The 18,287-nt window shown below is 42.8% G+C and overlaps 2 protein-coding genes across 3 annotated transcripts; both read left to right on the top strand.

The window, feature by feature from the left end:
• The first annotated feature begins 174 nt into the window (after positions 1-174).
• Positions 175-5,977, top strand: rpl9 (ribosomal protein L9). Of its 2 annotated transcripts, none has more exons than XM_031728159.2 (7): positions 175-330; positions 430-545; positions 2,198-2,293; positions 2,436-2,568; positions 3,410-3,490; positions 4,796-4,925; positions 5,839-5,977. In XM_031728159.2, the coding sequence occupies exons 1-6, from the start codon at positions 285-287 to the stop codon at positions 4,900-4,902; spliced, it is 579 nt and encodes a 192-aa protein (XP_031584019.1). In that variant the 5' UTR covers positions 175-284; the 3' UTR covers positions 4,903-4,925; positions 5,839-5,977. The 2 variants fall into 2 exon arrangements, with proteins under 2 accessions (XP_031584019.1, XP_031584018.1); XM_031728158.2 differs by having other exon boundaries at positions 176-330; positions 5,836-5,977.
• A 1,709-nt stretch (positions 5,978-7,686) lies between these two features.
• On the top strand, positions 7,687-17,729 carry rfc1 (replication factor C (activator 1) 1). Its single transcript, XM_031728161.2, has 23 exons — positions 7,687-7,802; positions 9,336-9,482; positions 9,570-9,645; positions 10,378-10,473; positions 10,567-10,874; positions 10,972-11,043; positions 11,152-11,229; positions 11,320-11,661; positions 11,772-11,885; positions 11,978-12,157; positions 12,555-12,659; positions 12,868-13,294; positions 13,397-13,509; positions 13,614-13,728; positions 14,038-14,126; positions 14,382-14,519; positions 15,022-15,117; positions 15,208-15,461; positions 15,558-15,675; positions 15,934-16,079; positions 16,185-16,398; positions 16,937-17,119; positions 17,210-17,729. Exons 1-23 carry the CDS (start codon positions 7,800-7,802, stop codon positions 17,315-17,317), a joined length of 3,522 nt encoding a protein of 1,173 aa, XP_031584021.1. The 5' UTR covers positions 7,687-7,799; the 3' UTR covers positions 17,318-17,729.
• Positions 17,730-18,287: the final 558 nt, after the last annotated feature.

The raw sequence follows: 18,287 nt of genomic DNA on the forward strand, positions 1-18,287 counted from the left end.
TTCCAGGTGTTATTTAACATCTTCTAAGGTTTTTACTGTATCGGTATATCATGAAAGGAGCTGGTCGGCTATTACAGGCTGTCTAATGCTTACTTCTGTTAGCATTGTAGCTAAAGCTAGGTTACACCAGTGTGGTGTGGCTGTATCTCACAGTCCGAACTTTAGTAAACAGTCATTATGGAGCTGTTAATATCACCGATACAAAGGCCTACACGCTTTAGCCTGAATCTCAGAGCCAGACAAACTTTTCAGAGTTGAAAACACGCATTTTGTCTCTTTACAGAATGAAGACCATTCTCAGCAGCCAAACTGTCGACCTCCCCGACAATGGTAAGGGGAAAATCAGTTTTCCACACAGTTGTATTTATATCCTGTCTGTAGAGTAGCTTCTAACCTTTCTTTTTTATATTTGTGCTTGTTGTGCGGCAGTCGAGGTGAGGCTGAAGGGCCGAACTGTGACTGTCAAAGGCCCCCGTGGCAAGCTCACCAGGGAGTTCAACCACATCAACCTGGAGCTCAGCCTGCTGGGCAAGAAACAGAAGAAGGTATGTAAGAGCCAAAATAGTGCTAAGTTACTTAAAGTGAAGTTAGCAGCCCCAGGATGTGATGGCAGGAGGGCATCACACATGGTTGGCATTAAGGATGTGTGATTTTAGAGTGTACAAGTTTTCAGATTTAAACAGTAGTGCTTTAATTACCCAGTGATCACTGGGTAATTGGAGTTGTTTTGGTTAAGGTTGAATATGTTAAATTAACAACTGCATCATTTAGAAAAGTGCTTTAAGAACTGGTCGGGTCTCCAAACTACTAGGCTCAGTGCAAAGTTTGTAGATAAAGGGCTTAAAATGTCAATTTATTGTCTTAAAATGGAAATAATCCTAAAAGCCAGTTATGTGCTTTGCCTAAAAGTGCTATAAGTGGATTGTAGAATGAGTGTTTGTACAGGGCTGTTTATATGACAGTTGAAAAAACGTTTAATACATACATACAAGGCTGGCGTCAACAATGCTAAGAACGAGTTGTAGAAAAAGTCTTTAATTTTAGAGAGAAACTATTGAAATATCTGACTTTTCAGGCTGATTTAGAGCCGCACTGGCTGTGACTATCTGAGATGATATCAGTGTTTGAAACCATCCAACTGTTTTCTTCAATTGATCCAATCCAGGTTGAGCCTCTCCCAACTGTGATAGGGCGAGAGGCAGGGTACATGAACAGGTTTTCAGTCTATTGCAGAGCTAACACAGAGAGACAGACAGCTGTTAATGCTCACATTCACGCCTATGGCACACTTCGTTATTAATGTTACATGCATATATTTGACAGCAGCACTGTTGCCGCACAGCAAGAAGGTCCTGAGTTCAGTTCCACCATCAGGCCGGGGTCTTTCTGTGTGGAGTTTGCATGTTCTCCCCGTGTTTGCGTGGGTTCCCTCCGGGTACTCTGGCTTCCTCCCACAGTCCAAAGACATGCAATTAGTGGGGTTAGGTTAATTGATCAATCTAAATTGCCCATAGTTGTGAATGCGGGAGTGAATGTGAGCGCGAATGGTTGTCTGTCTCTGTGTGTTAGCCCTGCGACAGACTGGCGACCTGTCCAGGTTGTACCCTGCCTCTCGCCCTATGACAGCTGGGATAGGCTCCAGCGCCCCCCAATCCTGAAAAGGAGAAGCGGATGGATGGCATATATTTGAAGTGTGGGAGGAAACCAGGGTACTCTGAAAGAACAAAACAAGGGGAGAACGTACAAACTCCACACTGAAAGACTCTGGCCGACCAGTGGATTTAAACCCAGGACCTTCTTACTGGGCTAAGCACCACACCTCAGTGCTGCCCCCCGTTTAAAACCTCTAGAATTTGTCCAATAGTCTGTGTGGTTTGCACTTGCTGTGTATATATAGTAAGTGTATACTGACATTAATGCACTTGGACGACAGAGCAAGCAGGTTAAAGGTTGTTTAATGTCCGACTGCATTGGTTTTTGGTGTTCTGACATGTGTTCCTGTCAGATTTGAGGCTGTTAGCCAGGGTGTAGTTAGTGTATCGTAACAGGTAAACAGCAGCTACTGCCACAGGTGAATGTGGTTGTATTTTCCAATGTCGGTCTGCAAGGCCAGTATTTCGCCGCACACGTGGGATGATTGCTTTAACACCTATTTCATGGAAGTGATTTGAGCTGCTGTACTTTTTTTTTTCCTCAGCTTCGTGTGGATAAATGGTGGGGAAACAGGAAGGAGCTGGCCACAGTCCGCACCATCTGCAGCCACGTCCAGAACATGATCAAGGGAGTCACTTTGGTGAGAGCTCAGATCTGCTTGTTTCAGTCGGCCCAGTTATAAACCCTGTGCACGTTTCTGGCTGACCCTGCCTATTCAAGTATCAATTCTGTTTGCTTTGTCAGTCCAACTCAGTGCCTCTCATGCTTTTGTGCCACTGCAGGGTTTCCGGTACAAAATGCGTTCCGTGTACGCCCATTTCCCCATCAACGTGGTCATCCAGGAGAGCGGCACCCTGGTCGAGATCAGGAACTTCTTGGGAGAGAAGTACATTCGCCGTGTCCGAATGAGGGGTGGTGAGTCTGCGTCGCATCATGGAAATGTTTGAGAATGGCACGTGTGAAATCCAGAAATAGTCAAAGTTTCTGAGGTGTGGCGTAAATGACTTTGTCAGGAGAAGTTGGAAATTATGTATAACTTCATATTGGGTCTGTGATTAGACACAAATACTTGTGACAGATTAACAGTTAATATAGCCAGATGGAAGGGAGGACAGTGAATTTATCATTTTAGTCTTCAAAATGTCAAATTATCTTTAAAGATCATTAAAGACTTGTTTTTGTGATATTTGTTTCATCAGTTCAAAACCGAATAGGCGTCATTATACTAAAATCATGAAATTCACACACTTGTGAAGCTGAACGAGCTGCTGATTGGGCAAAAACCGCTAACGGCTGATTTGAAAACCAGGGCTCGTTAATTTTATGGATTAGGAAATTATTTTGTACAGATTAATTGGTGTAGTGCGTCTCTGAGAAGGGATTTAGAATTGGCAGAGAGTGAGGCACATGCAGACTTTGTGGAGTCAGTGAAGCAGATGCTTTAATTTGTGATGAAGTCTGGAGTTGCACTCAGAGTTCAAACAGGGCCAGTTAAACATATCGACTTTTCTCTCAGCAGATTTAAAGATCCTGAGCTTGCCTCATTTTGGTGATGTAATGTCTGAAGCTGCATATTTATTGTTTGTTGGAACTGTCATCTCATTGGAGGGCAACTTTAGTGTTCAAGTAGTACAGAAAAAAAACAAGAAAACACCAACAAATATTTCTGAAAATGTTTTGTTTTTTGTTTGTTTTTTAAAAAAACATTTCTAATATTGTATAAAAAGACTAAACCTTTGTCCTTTCTCTCTTTCAGGTGTGCTGTGTTCAGTCTCAGCCGCACAGAAGGACGAGCTGGTCCTGGAGGGTAACGACATTGAGCTGGTGTCCAACTCTGGTACGTCTGCTGCTGTTTCCTCTTTAGGTTTTCTACACAATAGGATGAAATGATAACATTATGTCAAGCTCCACCAGCAGATGAGGAGTTTTTCATTATTTCAGTTGCAGCCTTCCTGAAACTGATTCAGTGTCACCTTGATGCTCGGTGTAGATAAGAATGAATAAAACATCAGAGGATGTGTGTCACTGACCTTATGGTCGGAAAACTGGACTCTGTGGACGTTTGTTGCACATCATCTGAAGACAGTTGGACATCAGTGCAGCTGTTAATCCTGTTAAATCCAGTTGTTATGTAGAGCCCCTCACATTCTTCCATTCAATGAGAATAGAGGAATTTCCCTCTCAACTATCAGTTTATCACACTTGACTGCTGATCAAGTCTCCCCTCACCTAAAGTCCTACTGTTCTCCTTACTGAGGTGCAGTGAGGGTTTTATCGATAAGTGTTGTGATGGACATGACTGTCTGACAGACGTGAAGTTCAGGTTCCCAAATGAAATTATGGAATGAGGATAAACTCAAATTACTCTGAGAAAAACAGCCTCTCTGATCTCACCAGAGTTTTTAAACTATTGTAAGTTTGAGTTTCTCCTTGATTTGATTTTTCACCTTCACTCTTGTACATTAAGGACTGAGCACGGTCTCGTGTTTGCACGTCTACTTTGATGAACAAAAACACCATCACTTCACCTCAGTGGAGATTTTTTTGCTAGGTGTAACATTCTCCAGATTCTGTATTTTTAGAGATTTTGTCCATATTAGTCTGTTTTGGGTTTTTTTTTTTTTTTTTTTTTTTTTTTTTTTTTTTTTGTTTTTTTTTTTTGGCTCAAAGTTTTTGAAGACAAAGCTTTGTTATAAGCAATGAGGATAAATATCATATTGATGTCAAACAAACGCCAAAAACTCACCTGACTATAATCCACTCAAGGCTGTATATAATTTCTGAAAATGAGTTTAAAATCAAAATGCTCCTGCAGGTGGATTTTCCTGTAAATCCCTGATGGAGCTGTGAGATGCGAGTGTGAGATGCCTTTAGACCTTTTTAACTACCTTTTGATTCACATGCTACAATCCAAACAGCTAGACCTGCATATATAAAAAGAAGGGTCGGTATGAGACCGCTGCCTCAGGGAGATATCAGGCTTTTCTGGACTTGTATCCAGATTCTTAGTAAACACGTTAGAGCTGAAATTTGAACTTGATGGAGCCAAAACCACAGCAGACAGTGTGCCACATAGTCCTTCCTGAATCTTGTGTAAGCCTGTTGTGATGTGCTACTTACCACCCCAACTTCTCTGTTGCAGCTGCTCTGATCCAGCAGGCCACAACCGTCAAAAATAAGGATATCAGGAAGTTCTTGGACGGCATTTACGTGTCTGAGAAGGGAACAGTCTTGGAACCGGAACAGTAAAAGTTACAACTACACTCTTGGAGGTTAGACATCACCATCCTCCTGTCCTGCATGCTCTGCTGGTTTTTCTTCCTTTTAATGGTTTCATTCTTTCAGATCTTTTTACACAGTGTGCTGCTGCTCCACTTTATTTAAACTTATTTGTTGGAGCAAATTGATTGATTGATCATACTTTATTCATCCCGAGGGAAATTGGGTTAAGGCTGCCAGCCGTGCCAGCGCCGTCTTACCCTTCCGACCATACATACATTACACAAACATCACATGGGGAAGACAGGTCAGAGGGGTATAACATGGAAAAGCACAACATGAGGAAAGATAAGGAGAAAAAAATAACTCCCCCCAGACTGAGCTCCAACAGGGAGATCAGTTTGAGAACAGAAAAAAACACCTCTGCACATAGCACATGAAAAAAACTCTAATACACCAAAGAAACACATGACAAGCAACAGGGATGGGTAAAGGGTGAGAGACAGCCAATGTAGACAGTACATCCGGGCCTGCAGCCTATGCGCTGGTGTCCTTGATCCACCGTCAGCATCGGAAGGGAATAAGCGTTGAAGGCGTTTGGAGGGGGGATGAGTGTACATCTGCAAATGGATGCAGTTACATTATTTTCCATTATTAAGTTCTCCTTATAAGAAGTCGCCTTCATGTGTGAATCAGTCTGCAAAAGTCTGACTGGGCTTTTAACAGTTAATCGGCAGTTTCAGATCATTAACAGTTTCATAAAAGCTGTAACTGATATGAACCGTTTTCCAGCCCCATGTGGTGTTTGTCTGGATGCTTTTGGCGTCACTGTCTGCATGAATGTGCACCACAGCGTGCATCTGTGGTCCTAAAGCTGCCCTTTATTTTTGAAGTAAACTCTTCATTAATCCTCACACTCAGTTGATCTCTGTCCTCACACTCGGCTCCTCTGTTTGTTTCCAGCAGCCCTTATCCAGCAGACCACAGTCGGAAAGAAGGCCATCAGGAAGTTCTTGAATGGCACTGTGGATTTCCACTGTGGTGGACCCCATCAACATCTAAAATCGCTATTAAGACCAATAAAGCTAATGTGTTTTCCAGTTAATCCAGTCTCTGCCTCCCTTTCTTGATGGTTTTTTAAATTAATTCAGTAAAATCTTGATATTGTTATAAATTGCACACGAATGAGTCACTGGTGTAGTTCTACCCATCATCAGAAGTTTAGCATTTGAAGGTTTTGTTTAGTTTCACTTTGTGTTCAGTGGATTTCCTTGTTTTAGTTTAGCTTCACTGTTTGAGTTCTGTTTCAGAAGAAAGATTTAAGAAATTCAGGATGAATATTAATATTCAAACAGTGCTTGTTAGAGTTTGTCTCACCAGGCAGGTTTTGAATACTAAAACTAAAGACATCGTAATCACCGAACTTAAGGGCTGTGAATGGGTTGGATCCCTGCTGTCACAGGGTGAGATACAAAGTACATCATGGACAGAGCGCTGGCAATCATGCTCAGCGACTGTGTTAAACACTGCAACACTGCAGTGTTTAACAGTTTTTAGTTATACAAGTATAGCCGTTTTTGTTAAATTTCTACTAAATTCATGTTCAGTTTTTCTTGTAGTTCATTATAATAACAATAAACCTGATGGATCAGATTCACTGAGGAGCTTGTGAAAATATTGAGATTTCTTGAGGACCAAAGTGATTCACAGACAGTTTCCAGCACATCCACTGGTTTGTTGCCAGAATGGCAAGTTTTAATTTTGAACATGTAAACAAGCACAGGCTATTAAAAGCAAAAGATATAACCCTAAGACTTGTAAAAATGTCACATTTGTTACCTCGATTTTTACTTTTTGTTCTTAGCACAGCATTTCAGACACCTCACAGTGCTGATACTTCAGTCTCACACAGACTGAGGTGGTTTGCTGTGTGAGGCGTTTGTCTGACTTCAGGAGGACCAGGAATCAAACCGACAACCTGTTTCACAACCAGAGGAACTCAAATACAACCTAACCTGAAGGTTTTCATAAACTCACCATGTTTGGTTTGTGTGAAAGTCTCACGTTTAAATGCAAGAGGAGCAGAAAAAAAAGATTAAACCTTCATTCCTCACAGTATCTATAAATTATTTGGGCTATACAACTTGGATTAAATACATCCAGATCGCTTCTCTTCATACTATTATTCTTTAAAGAACAAACAATAACGCGGAAGCAAGAAAGTGGGGGAAAAATGAAGGGAAGTAGTTTGAGTGGTGTTTTCCTCCGGGAGAGTAGTTTTGTTTTTTTTATTTGTATTTGCATTTTTAGTTCAAATCTGTAGGTTATTCAGGTTTTAAACAATATTCTAACAGTGCAGATACTACAGTTTATTTTTATTTTGTATTGATTGCTCAAACCATATGTATTGTGGTCATTTTTTGAGTTTAATTTTAGTTCATATATTTATTTATTTTACTTTCAATTCTACAATTATGGATATGAAAGTTGAGCATTACACTAATAAAGTGAATTATGTACACACATCTGTGTAGTGTTTTCCACATTATTTCAGAGTATTATCAAATCAGTGATACACCTCATTGCTTTCAGTGGTAAAAGCGCGCAGATTTTACCGGAAATTCTTCACAATAAGAAATTAATGCAAAAAAAAAAATCTGTTAATTTATACCACAACGAAAAATATTTTTTGTTATTTATTATTTTAAACTTTTTTTAAATTTATTTATCTTGAAATATCTGTAAACGTTTAGGTTTTCTTTAGTCGAATAAAAAAACGTACTCGTGGTGACGCAGTGACGCACGCCAACCAGCTGCCGGAGCGTCATTTCCAGGCGACCGCGGACTCTTGCTTCGCGCCAAGCAGTTGAAGCTTTTTCTTACTTTTTTTTGATAACAGACCAACACAGCGAGAAAGCGCGTTCATAATGGTACGTGACATATTTCAGCTGCTTTTTCACTCAAACTGGAGCCTGTGTGCATAAACACAGCGGGTAAATATGGAGGAAATGATGCTGTTGTGTGGTTAAACCTCGCTGCTGCTACTGATGATGATGATGATGAAGCGCAGTGCGCAGTTAGCTCCTGCTAAAGAGGATAAACTTCAATCCTTTGGTTCAGATGAAGCTTTGAGCAGCAGGTGAAGAAGGTGAAATGTATGAAGTGTAAGAGTGTTCAGTTTGTAGTTTGTGTAGCTGTACGGTCTGCTGTGGAAGCACACTGACTTATATGCAGAGGGGTGACAGTTTAAAGGAAAACCATAAAGCAATGGGTGGAGAAGGACACACACAGGTGCAGATGCTTCCTCACAGCTGCACTGCAGGATACAGTGAAGCAGCAACATCTGTGGCATGCGTGAAAAGACTGAGCTGACTTTGAATACTTTGTTTTTGTTTGGGTGCCAATAAGGTGAATTTAATCACTTAAATAAAACTAAAGATAAAAACTGTTTTTTAAAAAAGCAAAATTAACTCATGTAAAATCAACAGTTGACTTGTGGTGTAAACTCATAAAACCTAGCAAAAGGAAATGTCCTTATGCTAAGATTTTCACTAGGACTGACAGGATGAGGGAACATTCATAGATGTAGTGAGGACATGCAGAGGGTTGGTGTGACAGAGGGTGGTTATGTCCACTAATAGGAGCAGCAGAGTGAAGAGGATGGCTTCATTCAATTAGGGAAAATATAGGGAGGAACTAGTGGGTATGAATATATTATCAAGACAAGCCAGTCGGTTTTAATTTATGTATCCGAGTAAGCATAATAAAATGGATTTAAGTAAAATAAGTTATTGGGGAACCAAAATAACTACAAATAGGTATAAAATAAGTGAGCTAGTCTACAGACAAGATTGGTAAATAATTAAAATAATAAAAGATTTCCACTTTGGGGGAAAAAATGAATATAGCTGCCTTTGACTGTGAAATTCATCGTTTCTAATTTGCAAAATGAGATCATGTGCTTGAGCCACAAAAATGTGGATGGGGTAGGGCGGAAGGATACAATGTCTCACTGAGATGTCAAAGAATGAAATAGTTTTATTGCAGAGAAATAATCTGCAGGAAGTGAAACCTCAAAATAGCAAAGGGTCCCTGAAACTTTACAGCAGGAACAAAACGTCTGGCTCAGATTGCACACATGATTGGACACATGACATCTGTCACATTGGTCAGTTATGTTGGAATACATTTTTGACAGTTGAGACTTTAAAAGAATCGACTCTGTTTAATGTCTTAAACTGCATGAGTTGCACCCTAGTGCACAATGTATTTGAATGTGTACTAAGGATGGATTTATCATGCCATTTGCATTCATAGCTCCTACTCCCAGGCACTTTGACTGCATTATGAGTCTCCAGGGCTGTCAGGATGTTGTATAGTTTTGATAAAAGTGATTTTTTTCCTGTTTTTTCCTTTTATGTAATTCTGTAATTCTTACAGTTTGTACTCTTCTGTGTGTGCAGGACATCAGGCGGTTCTTTGCACCGACATCGGCTAAGCCTGCGGTGCAGAAACCTGCCCCGAATGGAAATGACAAACAGGAGAAGAAGAAGAAGAATTCCTCGTCAACGGACGAGGAGGTGAAAAAGAAGAAGAAAGAGGCCAACAAGGTGAGGAGCTGCCTCCTCTCCTTGTCTCCTTTCTCTGTTCCTCCTCATCCTGTTTACCTGGCTTTATTGTGGTTTCATGTGCTGTAGGTCAAAAGCAAAAAAAGTGAGGAGCAACGCAAGGATGGGGAGAAAAAACGAAAGAAGCACGCAGTCATAGCCTCAGGTAGGCATTTCCTCCACAGTGATGTCTCGGTGTCACAGCATTGTTATTTTTCTGAATTTTTTTAAAGGATTTGTTAAATTACATTATTTTAATGTAGTTTATTGCTGTTTGAGGGTTTCATGAGATGTGTGCAGAGATCTGCAGCATCCTCAGGCTCTTCTGTGCATCTGGATTAAAAAAAAAACAAAAAAAAAAACACACACATTTTCAAAAGTTTACAAACAATTTAGCCTCATATTTTCATCTAAAGATGAATGGAAATAGATTGTAGATTTAGATGAGGACAGAATTATTAGCCCCCTATGAAAGTTGAATTTTCACCCCCTCAGACGCAGAAGAACTAGCAGGGTCAAAATGTTGTAGTTTTCAATAGTCTCACATGTGCTCCTGACCAATCACAGCTCATTCTTCCTCAGCTAATCTCTCAAGCTCCTCCAGATTGGATGGATTTCAGTTCACCCCACAGATTTTCAATAAGTCAGAGTTTTGTGCATGTCAGTCAGTAATGTGGAGGTAGTTCCTCGCCAGGATTCACGTGTGTTTTGAGTCGTTGTTGTGTTGGAAGACAAAGCGATGAACCAGACCCAGTTTTGCTGCTGACTGTTTGAGGTTTTCTTTCAAAATCTTCACATACCCATCTTTCTTCATGATTCCTTCCACCTTGAGTTTTTCTTGGAGCCTTGCAGCCCGTTTCTGTGCAGGATTCTAGTGATGCGTTGTGTTTGTGCTCAGACTCAGATGAGGAGGAGCCAGTGAGGAAGTCGAAATCCCCCAAAGAGAAAGCGAAAACGAACAAAAAAGATCCCGTGCAGTACGTCTCTGAAACAGGTGATGCTTCATATATGCTCTAACCTCAGCGTTAAAGGGAAAATGTCCTTTTTTATAAACGCGTGATAGGAGGCCTCTCTGTTCTGCTTGTAGACTCAGACAGCGACAACTTCCAGTCCTTGAAGAAGACTTCCAAATCCAAACAGAACGGCGCTGCAAAAACAACAAAAGCGGACGCCGCGAGCTCTCGTCTGGAAGCCAAACAGTCGGGGAAGTCTCCCGTCAAGCCATCCTCCACCCAGGGAAAAACCACACCAAAATCTCCTCCTGTGCCTTCCACCCCAAAGTCAGCTCCGCCTCCTCAGCCCAAACAAACCCCCACATCAGTACTCGATTACTTTGGCAGCGCGAGTGTTCAGCGCTCGGACAAGAAGCTGGTAGCCAGCACCAAACGAAAGGCTGTGAGTACTGAGGCATTACTTCTCTGTGTGTGTGCTTCCTTTTTTCTTTACTCATCCTCTCATGACTCAGTAATGATCCTTTGTAAAAACTCCTCAGCCGACTCTCGCAGACGACCTGATAAGCGATGAAGAAATCGCCAGGCAGCTGCAGATGGAAGAGGACATGGAGGTAGGCTGATCAGCTGCTGCTGGTTTATTTGACTTTGAATTAAAGCTGTTTAGTAAATTGACAGATAGCTGTGACCCGTAGTTCATTACAGCTCTTCTGCTGTTTCAGCTGGAAAAACAGGTCCACGAGGATGAGGAGTTTGCCAGAACGCTGGCCATGCTGGATGAAGAGCCAAAAGCGAAGAAGGTAAAGGCTGCAGGGATTAAAAAGGCTCATGCACTTTAATTATTTAAGTTTTTTTCAAGTCTCATTTCTTTTGTCTTCCCAACCATCCAGGCTCGCAAAGGCTCTGATGAAAAACAAATCTTGACCACGAGCCCCAAAAAGAAAGCCACAGACGCTGCCGCCCCTGGGAGCAGCTCGAAGACCAGCGTGTCTGAAGATGTGGTTAGTCCGTCTCCCAAAAAGACCACAGCTCCTGTAAAAGCCAGCTCCAAACTGGCCATGATGAAGAAAAAGGATGATGACAAGAACGAAGGGGTGAAGAACAAAACCCCTACTAAGATGAAAATTTCTCCCAAAAAGGAGCCCCACGCTTCATCCATCTCAGAGAAGACGTTCACCCCCAAAACTGGAACCACGCCCACCGCACTCAAGACTTCTCCCAAGAAACCGGAGGTGAGCCACGCAGACGACCTATCAGATCAGAGGAAGAAAAAACCTGAGCATATAGATGAAAATATCCACTTCAAACAATTTAAAACCCAGATTATTTTCCTCTGTCTCAGAGCACGAGCACAAGCCCTGATGACCAGGAGAAGAAGAAGGCCAACTCTTCAGCTTACAGGAACTTCCTGAACAGAGATGGACCACGAGCTCTGGGCTCAAAGGAAATCCCAAAGGTAACCTGTGCTCGCTGTAGATGCTATCGTTCAGCTGGCCAGCAAGCTTGCACTGCCTTTGCTTTACTGTCTGCGTGGTTTGTGTTTTCCAGGGAGCAGAAAACTGTTTGGAGGGCTGCGTGTTTGTCCTGACCGGCGTCCTCGAGTCCATGGAGAGAGAAGACGCCAAATCTCTCATCGAGCGATACGGAGGCAAGGTGACGGGCAACGTCAGCAAGAAGACCACCTACCTGATTCAGGGCCGAGACAGCGGTGCATCGAAGCTGGAGAAGGTGATTAACGTGGCATTCTTTGAAAACCAGACTGTCTGACAGATCTCTTTGGACGTGAATGAATCACCATATTAAAGGATGTGCGCTCTCTTTGACATCAAACAGAAGCTGGAATAGAAAAAACTGTCTGAAGCCCGAGCTTTTATCTCACAGGGATTAGCTGTTCCAGCACCGATCATGTGTGTTATGAGTACTTAATCAATGCATATGACAGAAAATAAAGAAATTCAATAAGAAAATTAAGATAGACTTAAAGGATAAACAGTTTGAGCTCCAGATAAGAAAAAATGGCAGAAAATGATAATAAAAATCGCTCCTTTTTTCTTTATTATCCTCTATTTTTCCCACACACACGTGAAACATTTTGCTTTATAGTTTTGTTTCTTGCGTTTCTCAGGCGGAGAGCTTCGGCACCCAGATCCTCGACGAAGACGGTCTGTTGGAGCTGATCAGAACCAAACCAGGAAAGAAGTCCAAGTATGAGATCGCTGCGGAAGCTGAGGTCAGTATTGAAATTATCCTGTAATGTACGATTTAATCTTTTGTAAATCAGTTAAATTAAAAAAGTATATAAATGTAAATATATATATGTATAAACTTATCTTGTGTCATAGCTGCTCATTTCTGCTCCCGGATTAAATGCTTTACATTAAAAGATGAATTTTACCCATTTCTGCTGGGTTTCTATACTCTCTGCTTTTGTCACATAGAGCAAAACCACAAAGACCAAGACGCCTCCAAGCCAGGCTTCAAAGAGCACCCCGAAGGCCCAGAAGATCTCTCCCTCTAAGGGTAATTCCAGGTCACCTCACACCCCGAGCCCTTCAAAGACTGGCCAGGCACAAGGCCGCGGTACCAAGACCAGAGACGGAAGGACTCCACCCGGGAGAGGCTCGGGTCAAACTGCGCGAAGGGAGCTGGGCCTTTCCTCTTGTACCTCTTCTTCTTCTGTCCCAGAACAATCATCTCCATCACCCACAGAAGAGGGTGGCAGCCTGCTGTGGGTGGACAAGTACCGTCCACGCTCTCTGAAGGCTGTGATTGGCCAGCAGGGCGACCAGAGCTGTGCAAACAAGCTGCTGCGCTGGCTGCAGAACTGGTACAAAAACCACGGCAGCGGGAGCGGCAAACCAGCAGGTAGCAGAAGACTGAACATGATTTGTTTTTGGTCGATTTCAGCTTTTTAAACCCGTCTGTGCTGAAGACTGCAAGTGTTCTTTTCTGCTTTCTTCTATGCAGCGGCTCGATTTGGTAAGTTTGGAGGGAAAGATGATGGCTCAGGATTCAAAGCCGCTCTGCTCTCCGGACCGCCAGGGGTGGGGAAGACCACCACAGCTGCCCTGGTCTGCGAGGTCAGCGTGAAAACACAGATTTATTGTGAGCAGTCTGTGTGCGTATTGAGCACGCCGCTCTAATCTCAGCCTCGCGTTCACTGCGTCTGTGTGTCGTCCTGCAGGAGCTGGGCTTCAGTTATGTGGAGATGAACGCCAGCTGCACTCGCAGCAAAAACAGCCTGAAGGAGGTCGTCGCCGAGTCGCTGAACAACACCAGCATAGAGAACTTCTACAAAGGTCACTCCTGTTTTCAGCTGCCTTTATACAAGTGATTAAAAATGACACGCAGTCTGTGCACAGGCCGGGTGTCTCTTATTAAAACAGCAAAGGTAAACAGATGTGGTTGTTGTTCTCAAACAGCAGTGACTTCTCCATTAAAGTAGATAAGAGCTCACTTATTCAGCTTTTCTTAAACAATAACTCTGACTGTGCTTTTACAATATTTATGAAGTGCATGCTGGACAAACTTTTTAATAAATTAACATAACATACAAACGATTAATCAGTGACACTTAAACCATCTTCTTGTTTGTTGGTGTTTTGCAGGCACGTCACAGACAGTGAGCAGTAAACACGTGCTGATCATGGACGAGGTCGACGGCATGGCAGGCAACGAGGACCGCGGAGGAATTCAGGTAAATGAAGGCATTTCTTTTACAGACCGTAGAGATCTTAACTTTTATAAGTTAAAAGTTTTAGATTAGGGAAATGTGTAAAATAAGCACTCACAGGTTTCAGCGCTGGTTGATGGTCGATGTTGGACTGAGCAACTGCAACAGAAAATAGAAGTTGAGTCTGATCCTCAGACTTCTCCAGCTGACCTTTAGATCACATGCTTATTGGTTTATTTCTGTTGTTTCTTCGATATTGATGTATTTCTGCTCCTGTAGGAAATGATCGGCCTTATTAAAAATTCAAAGATCCCCATCATCTGCATGTGCAATGATCGGAACCACCAGAAGATTAGATCTTTAGCCAACTACTGCTTCGATCTGCGCTTCCAGAGACCGCGAGTGGAACAAATCAAGGTACTCGCACATACATCTGATAATTACGCGTACCCTACCAATGTGCATGTGTGTGATACAACATCAAAGCCCTGTATATACCTTTCAGTATAGATGGTGCATTTTCAGATGTGCAAACACTAATCAGAGCTTGTGTGTTTTTTAATGCACTGGGGCCCGAGGGCCTGAAGATTTTCAGCATTGTCCTTGTGCACAGAGGTTTCTCCAGATTGTCAGAATCTTTTGGCGAGATTAACTGTAGAGGATAATATTCGCAAACTCTTTACAATTTTGCATCAAGGAACATTATTCTGAAATTGTTCTACAGTTTTCTGCAGATTGGTGAGCCTCTGCCTGTCTTCACTTCTGAGAACCTTTTTCTCTCTAAGATTTATTTTTCAGCTTCTTTTGGAGTTGGGTTTGTGCTAAGTGACAGGACTGATAAACACTAGAATTTCAGTCACCCAGAGAAACCACAGCAAACATCATCTATGACAAACGCACTTTCTTCTTCATTTCTCAGGGAGCCATGATGTCCATTGCTTTCAAGGAGGGAATCAGGATCCCGCCCCCAGCTCTTAACGAAATCATTTTAGCCTCCAATCAGGATGTCCGACAGGTAAAGAAATCAAAGCGTAAACTCGTAACGAGGCTGAGATGGTTGTGTCCTGTGGTTACCTCCTTACCACTGTGGCTGTTTTCTCTCAAGGTGATCCACAATCTCAGCATGTGGTCAGCCAAGGACAAGGTGATGACGTACGACCAGTGCAAGTCCGACGCAGCCAGCGCACGCAAGGACATGAAGCTCGGGCCGTTTGACGTCTGCAGGAAGGTGTTTGCCTCGGGGGAGGAGACGGCCCGCATGAGCCTCATTGACAAGTCGGACCTCTTTTTCCATGACTACTCGCTGGCGCCGCTGTTCGTCCAGGAGAACTACCTGCACGTGCGCCCAGCTGCTGCAGGGTGAGAGAGGCCACCTGCTTCATCCCGTGCGTAAAATTGACCAAGATGTCAAACTTTTATTTTAAATTTGCTCGTTTCCTTTGGTTTTTTTGGCAGTGGCAATCTGAAGTCCCACCTGGTGTTGCTCAGTAAGACGGCTGACTCCATCTGTGACGGCGATCTGGTGGATAGACGGATCCGCTCAGGACAAAACTGGTCACTGCTACCCACCCAGGTAACACACACACACACACACACACAATTGCATTGCTAGATTTTCTTTTAATCATAGTGAAAGCAGCAGCTAGCTTTTCATGAGAGCGTGAAAAACAGGACAGAAAGCCGCTCAGTGAGCCTTGAACGTTGATAAAAAGCTCCCTGTGGGATGCATACACAGGTGCTTCTCTGTATTCTCATAAAGGTGCTGAAAGGAATGAAAGCCCCCGATCATGCTTCTTCTTGTGTTTGTGTGTGTCTGTGTGCATATTTGCAGGCCATTTATGCCAGTGTGTTACCAGGCGAGCTCATGAGAGGCTACATGAATCAATTCCCGATCTTCCCCAGCTGGCTCGGCAAGAACTCCTCGACCAATAAACACTCGCGTATCATGCAGGAGCTGTCCTCGCACATGAGTTTAAAGTCAGTGTTTTTTCTTTATCATCTTAAAATGATGCTTTTAACACATCGCTGAGCTCAAACTGCTGCTGCAACACCGAATTATTTTATCTGCTGGGCTCTTCTCAGGACACTGAGCAGCAAACAGGCGGTCAACCTGGATTACCTGCACTACCTGCGACAGGCGATTCTAAATCCACTCCAGAAGCACGGAGCGGAGGGCGCTGCCGAAGCCGTGCAGCTGCTGGACGACTATCAGCTTATCAAGGAGGACGTGGACAGCATCATGGAGATCAGCGTCTGGGGAGGACAGCCCGACCCCTACTCCAAACTGGACTCCAAGGTGAGGAGGCGGCAACATTTAACTGTTTTGGTTTTTGTATTTTGCCTCTACTGAGGCTCTCCAATAGAAATATCTACTGAAACATTTGTCAAGACAAAGAGCTTCCAGAACTTTTTCTATAATACACATTTGTTATGTAGAAAAGCTGAGACATCCTGTTGAAATCGCACTTCTTTTCCTCATATTAAATGGTTTTTAAATGGTTCCCTGGTCTAGTCCAGTGTAGATCAAATTATGTATGTTGCTTATGATGTAAAATGAGTTTGATGTCCCTGCATTAAAGGTAGTCTTTGTAAAATTCTCAAACATTCTTTAACTAAAAGCAGTTACCCACTAGTAAAATGCTGCCCCCTGCTGGTGGTGAAAATGTTGTTAAAAATCTACAGAAGGGAATTACAAAAAGTACCTTTAAAACCAAAGTTATGACGTGAATGATCTCAAATTGCTTCGTCAATCTCTGCGACTCATTAGAACAGAACTGGACGTCTTTACGTCCCAACAACCAGCGAGTTTTGACAATGTCTTTGTCACCTTCCAGGTAAAGGCCGCCTTTACGCGGGCATACAATAAAGAGGTCCACCTAACACCATACTCCCTGCAAGTGGTGAAGAAAGGCCGCCGTGGTGGCGGAGGGGACTTTGAGGGAGGGGAGGAAATAAGCCAGGAAGATCCGGAGTCTGAAGACGAAGGAGAGGGGCTCAAAGCCGACGCTATGATTAAAGTGAGTGCATTCAAGCTCTGGGATCATTATAAGTGTTAAGTTCACCCTTCTGTATATTTCTCACACATGCATTCCTGTTCTTCCCTGCAGCAGAAGAAGGCCAAACCCACCAAGGAGTCAAACAAGGAGAAGAAGGAGGATTCTGGAAAGGGCAAAGGCAAGGGCAAAGGCAAGGGCAAAGGCAAGGCTAAGAAATGACCCGAGGAAGAAAACTAGCCGCCCTGGTCTGGACTAATGATGTTCTCTGCACTTGTATCTTTCCAAAGTAGTAAAACTGGTCCCTTTAAACACTTGAATACAGACTGAGGAGCGTTGCACCTGTTTTTTAACTCCAAATCTCGCCATACTGAACAAATGATGCGCGTAATCTTCTCGCTCCACCACCATCATGTCTGTACATCTCTGTAGGAACGTGTCTCATCAGGAGTGTCGTTTACTCCTTCTGATAATGCGACTTTGGCTGGAGGACTGTTTCTTTTTCTACAACTACAGTACAGAAATGCTTTTGCTTTTGCTCTGCAGTTAGCACAGTTTCTCTTTTTCCTGTAAATTGCAATTTTGTAAAAAAAAAAAAACTCCAAACAAAAATACACGAGTATTAATAGAGAAATGTGTTGCCTAGTGACTTATTTGAACTTTAACGAATAACTTTAACTGCTCTGTGGCTTTTCCGGTGGGACATGCCTGAAATAACTCAACTGCCTCCTTTCGATGTGGAGGAGCAGCGGTGCTATTCCAAATCTCTCTCAGAGGACTCCTTGCCCTCTCCCAGCCACCCTTGAAAGAAAACTAATTTCTGCTGTTCGTATCCACACCCTTGTTCTTTCAGTCACTACCCAGAGCTGGTCTACACTTCAGGGTAGGAGTATAGACCAGCATCCACATCACTGTGGGCTGGTGCAGATGCTGTACTGCTCTGTTGCCAATTTGTCTATATTTGTATATAGTTGAAAAATGTTAAATATTCTGGGGATCCAACAAGAGGCCTCATCTCATCCACCACCATCCCGAACATAGCTGAGCAAACTTAAATCGACTCAGAAAAAGCGTCCAACTGTGGACAGACTCAGCTGTGAGTAACTGCAGATTGTGGTGCACTTAAAATCCTTTAATTTTCTCAAAAATTGACAGTGCGCCTTATAATCTGGTGTGTCTTATGTATGAATTT

The sequence above is a fragment of the Oreochromis aureus genome, linkage group 6, assembly GCF_013358895.1.
Source record: "Oreochromis aureus strain Israel breed Guangdong linkage group 6, ZZ_aureus, whole genome shotgun sequence".
In the NCBI taxonomy this organism is placed as follows: Eukaryota; Metazoa; Chordata; class Actinopteri; order Cichliformes; family Cichlidae; genus Oreochromis; species Oreochromis aureus.

What these genes read in the sequence shown, in the direction of transcription:
- rpl9 (XM_031728159.2), top strand. Translation starts at nt 285, where the DNA reads ATGAAGACCATTCTCAGCAGCCAAACTGTCGACCTCCCCGACAATG. An exon ending in TGTCGACCTCCCCGACAATG is followed by an intron (nt 331 to 429) that starts GTAAGGGGAAAA and finishes GTTGTGCGGCAG; the next exon opens with TCGAGGTGAGGCTGAAGGGC. An exon ending in TGAGCTGGTGTCCAACTCTG is followed by an intron (nt 3,491 to 4,795) that starts GTACGTCTGCTG and finishes TCTCTGTTGCAG; the next exon opens with CTGCTCTGATCCAGCAGGCC.
- rfc1 (XM_031728161.2), top strand. An exon ending in GCACGCAGTCATAGCCTCAG is followed by an intron (nt 9,646 to 10,377) that starts GTAGGCATTTCC and finishes GTTTGTGCTCAG; the next exon opens with ACTCAGATGAGGAGGAGCCA. An exon ending in AGATGGAAGAGGACATGGAG is followed by an intron (nt 11,044 to 11,151) that starts GTAGGCTGATCA and finishes CTGCTGTTTCAG; the next exon opens with CTGGAAAAACAGGTCCACGA.